A 3068-nucleotide genomic window follows, 5' to 3' on the forward strand; every position below is an offset into this window, starting at 1 on the left:
AATAAAGTGAATTAGAAATGTTCTCTGGATTTTGTTTGATTGTTTTTGTTGGCAAATCGCTTACCAAATTCCTGTTTTCGAAGAATTTTTCTAAAAAATTACTGAAACATTTGTGATTACTGGAATTCCATTTAAGATTTAATAAATGAACACACATTGACAGAATTCTTCAAAATGATCAAAGCATATCACAGACTTCGAAGGCTTGAAAAAATTTATACCCAATATACCAACCCTAGGCAGGATTGTTGAAAGGAAAATAAGAAAACATTTTAACATGACAGTCACTCTTGTGTTTCGCATTAAAACATCCATCAGCACACCAGTATTTCCTCTTTTAACACATAATAAGAGGAAAGAAAATGACTCAAAAATTATAAGTTCAAATGTAAACAAAAAAATCCGCTTCATACTCGGCGGAGAACGTTAATGGCAGACTAATCGATGAAAGCGATGAGGATGAAACTTAAATGCCATGCGCAAAAGTTCATGACATGTGATTTTTACGTCACATGAATTGACCCAATTGTGTTTCTAATGTTAAAAGTGAAGTTGACTTGACAAAGTTTATAAATGAATCCACAGAAATCATTGCTCTCGGAAAATTTGATTTACTGGGCTGGCAACACAATTCTTTTAAGTTCTTAAGAGACAATTATAATGAATCCCAAGATGCTTCTCCTACCTTACAAGACGTTAAAGTTCTTGGTCTTCTTTGGATCATTGAAAGAGACACGTAAAAATTGATGTCAGAAGTGACACGCAGAGTGAATCTGTAAAAGTAACAAAGAGATATATTCTCTCAAAATGTCACAAAATATTTGACCCTATTGGAATTACTGCCCCCATAATTTTAATTCCAAAAATATTGCTCCAAGAAACGTAGAAAATTAAGGCTAATTGGGATGATATTCTTCCAGAAGAAATTGTCTATAAATTTGAAAAATGGGACAGACAGTTACATCAGTTAAATAAACTAGAAATATCAAGATGGATTCAGGGGTATAAGAACTCAAAACATAGTTTGCATGTATTTTGTGATGCTAGTCAACAAACCTATGCTACTTGCATTTTCTTAATATCTGTGGACCAACAAGGAGCTACTTGTCATTTAATAGCCGCAATATCACGAATAGCACCTCTAAAAATTATTTTCATTTCCATATTGGAGCTATTGGGTTGTTGCATCGGCAATCCAGCTGACTTACCTTCGAGAGGCTGTTCAGTTAATACTTTGATAGCTCGAAGATGGTAGGAAGGTCCAACCTGGATAACAGAGGAAGAAGAATTGTGGCCTGTATCTAATTTATTCCCTGACAAGAATGTCGTCAATGCAGAAAAGAAAAAATCAATTGTCACTTTTCTGTTTGTGTTAGATTACATTAGGGAATTCTTAATAAGATTTACGTCATTTGAGAAGCTGATACGAGTTACTTCATGGATGATCAGGTTTTGCAGAAATAGAAAACGAGCAAAATCTTGTCGTGTAACAGACATACTGACTCCTGACGAATTGAAAGAAGCAGAAACAAAAATCATGTTGATTGTCCAAAAGACATCATTTATTTCAAGTAAGAACGAAGACCTAAAAAATATCCAATATATTGCTGACCAAAATGGGTTATTACGAATGAAAACCAGGTTAGCATTTCGAGAAGATACTCAAGATTTCAAGTTTTCAATGATTCTTCCTTCAGATCATCCTGTTGTTACAAGTTTGATTATATCTAAACATAAAGAACTCTTGCACTGTGGTATTCAGACGTTAATTGCAAGACTTCGAGAAAAATATAGGATTTTGAAGGCCAGGAAAACAATTAGAAAGGTTATACGTAAATGTGTTATCTGCAAAAGATTCAATGCCAGATATATTGAAGTAATGTTTGCTCTTCTGCCTGAAGATCGAATCAAGGATGCTTTTTGTTTTGAAGTCACTGGAATAGATCTGGCTGGACCAGTCTTCTTGAGAGATGGAAGCAAATCATGGATAGTTTCATTTACTAGTTCAGTATTCCGGGCTGTGCATCTGAAACTCGTCGCTTCTACGTCTACTGATAAATTTTTACTTGCACTAAGAAGATTTAGAGCTCGGCGAGGGATGCCGGCTATCTTATATACAGATAACTGTAAAAACTTTGTGGGAACCGAACACCTTCTAAAAAGGGTTAACTGGGATCAAGTTGTTACTTATGGAGCTGCAAGTAGAATCATTTGGAAATTTATACCTCCATCTTCACCTTGGTAGGGAGGATGGTGGGAAAGTCTTATCGCTCTTGTTAAAGATCTTTTTAAAAGAGTATTGGGTAAAGCAAGCTTGAAGTATGAAGAGCACATGTATCAGTTGAAATTTCGTCAAGATCTACGTAATCGTTTCAGATTGGAGTATCTAGGTCATGTGAGACAAAACACGAATAAAATTAGAATGGCTGGTGGTATTAGAGGGGAAGAAATAGTTCTTATTGAAAATAAAAATCTAAAAAGACTCTACTGGCCTTTAGAAAGAATCACTGAGACTTTTTCAGGTAAAGATGATGTTACACGTCTAGTGAAACTGAAAACAGCTAGTGGTGAAAAATTACTTCCTGTGCAACGTCTGTATTCACTTAGATAAATGCAGTTTCTTCGGAACCTCTTCGAAATAGATCATTAAAAGGTACAAGAAAACTTCCTCAATCTACGGAAAAAAAATTTAAGAAATAAGACTGCTGATCCTGTGAAATGTACAGTCGATAACCAATCTGTACTGAACCAGAAAACCAGATTGGGAAGAGAGTTTAAGACTGTCAAAAGACTTGATCTTTGATCTCTTAATTTAGTTTTGAGTTTTCAATTTTCAAACTCAAAAGAAGGGAGTGTCGCGTATTGAAGCGAAATTGTATACAAATCAATTCCGGAGTTTCTTGTCCTAAAAAAGAAAAAGAACAACTTCAATACTACTTTTTTTTTTGTTTTGTTAATAATGTTATTAAAAAGTGTTCGTTATACAAATACGAGTTTTTCATTTGAAATTGTAAAAGTATCTTTAAAGTTATTAAGATATTATTTACCCTTATTTTAAACCTGTTCAC

At 34.1% G+C, this 3068-nt stretch overlaps 1 protein-coding gene across 1 annotated transcript; it reads left to right on the forward strand.

Annotated features, from left to right (window-relative positions):
- Positions 1–1630: 1630 nt before the first annotated feature.
- On the forward strand, positions 1631–2245 carry LOC129980800 (uncharacterized). The gene has a single exon (XM_056091184.1). It carries the CDS (start codon positions 1631–1633, stop codon positions 2243–2245), a length of 615 nt encoding a protein of 204 aa, XP_055947159.1.
- The last annotated feature ends 823 nt before the right edge of the window (positions 2246–3068 follow it).

This window comes from Argiope bruennichi, chromosome 8, assembly GCF_947563725.1.
Source record: "Argiope bruennichi chromosome 8, qqArgBrue1.1, whole genome shotgun sequence".
Lineage (NCBI taxonomy): Eukaryota > Metazoa > Arthropoda > Arachnida > Araneae > Araneidae > Argiope > Argiope bruennichi.

Coding starts and splice junctions, on each gene's coding strand:
- LOC129980800 (XM_056091184.1), top strand. CDS start 1,631: ATGAAAACCAGGTTAGCATTTCGAGAAGATACTCAAGATTTCAAGTTT.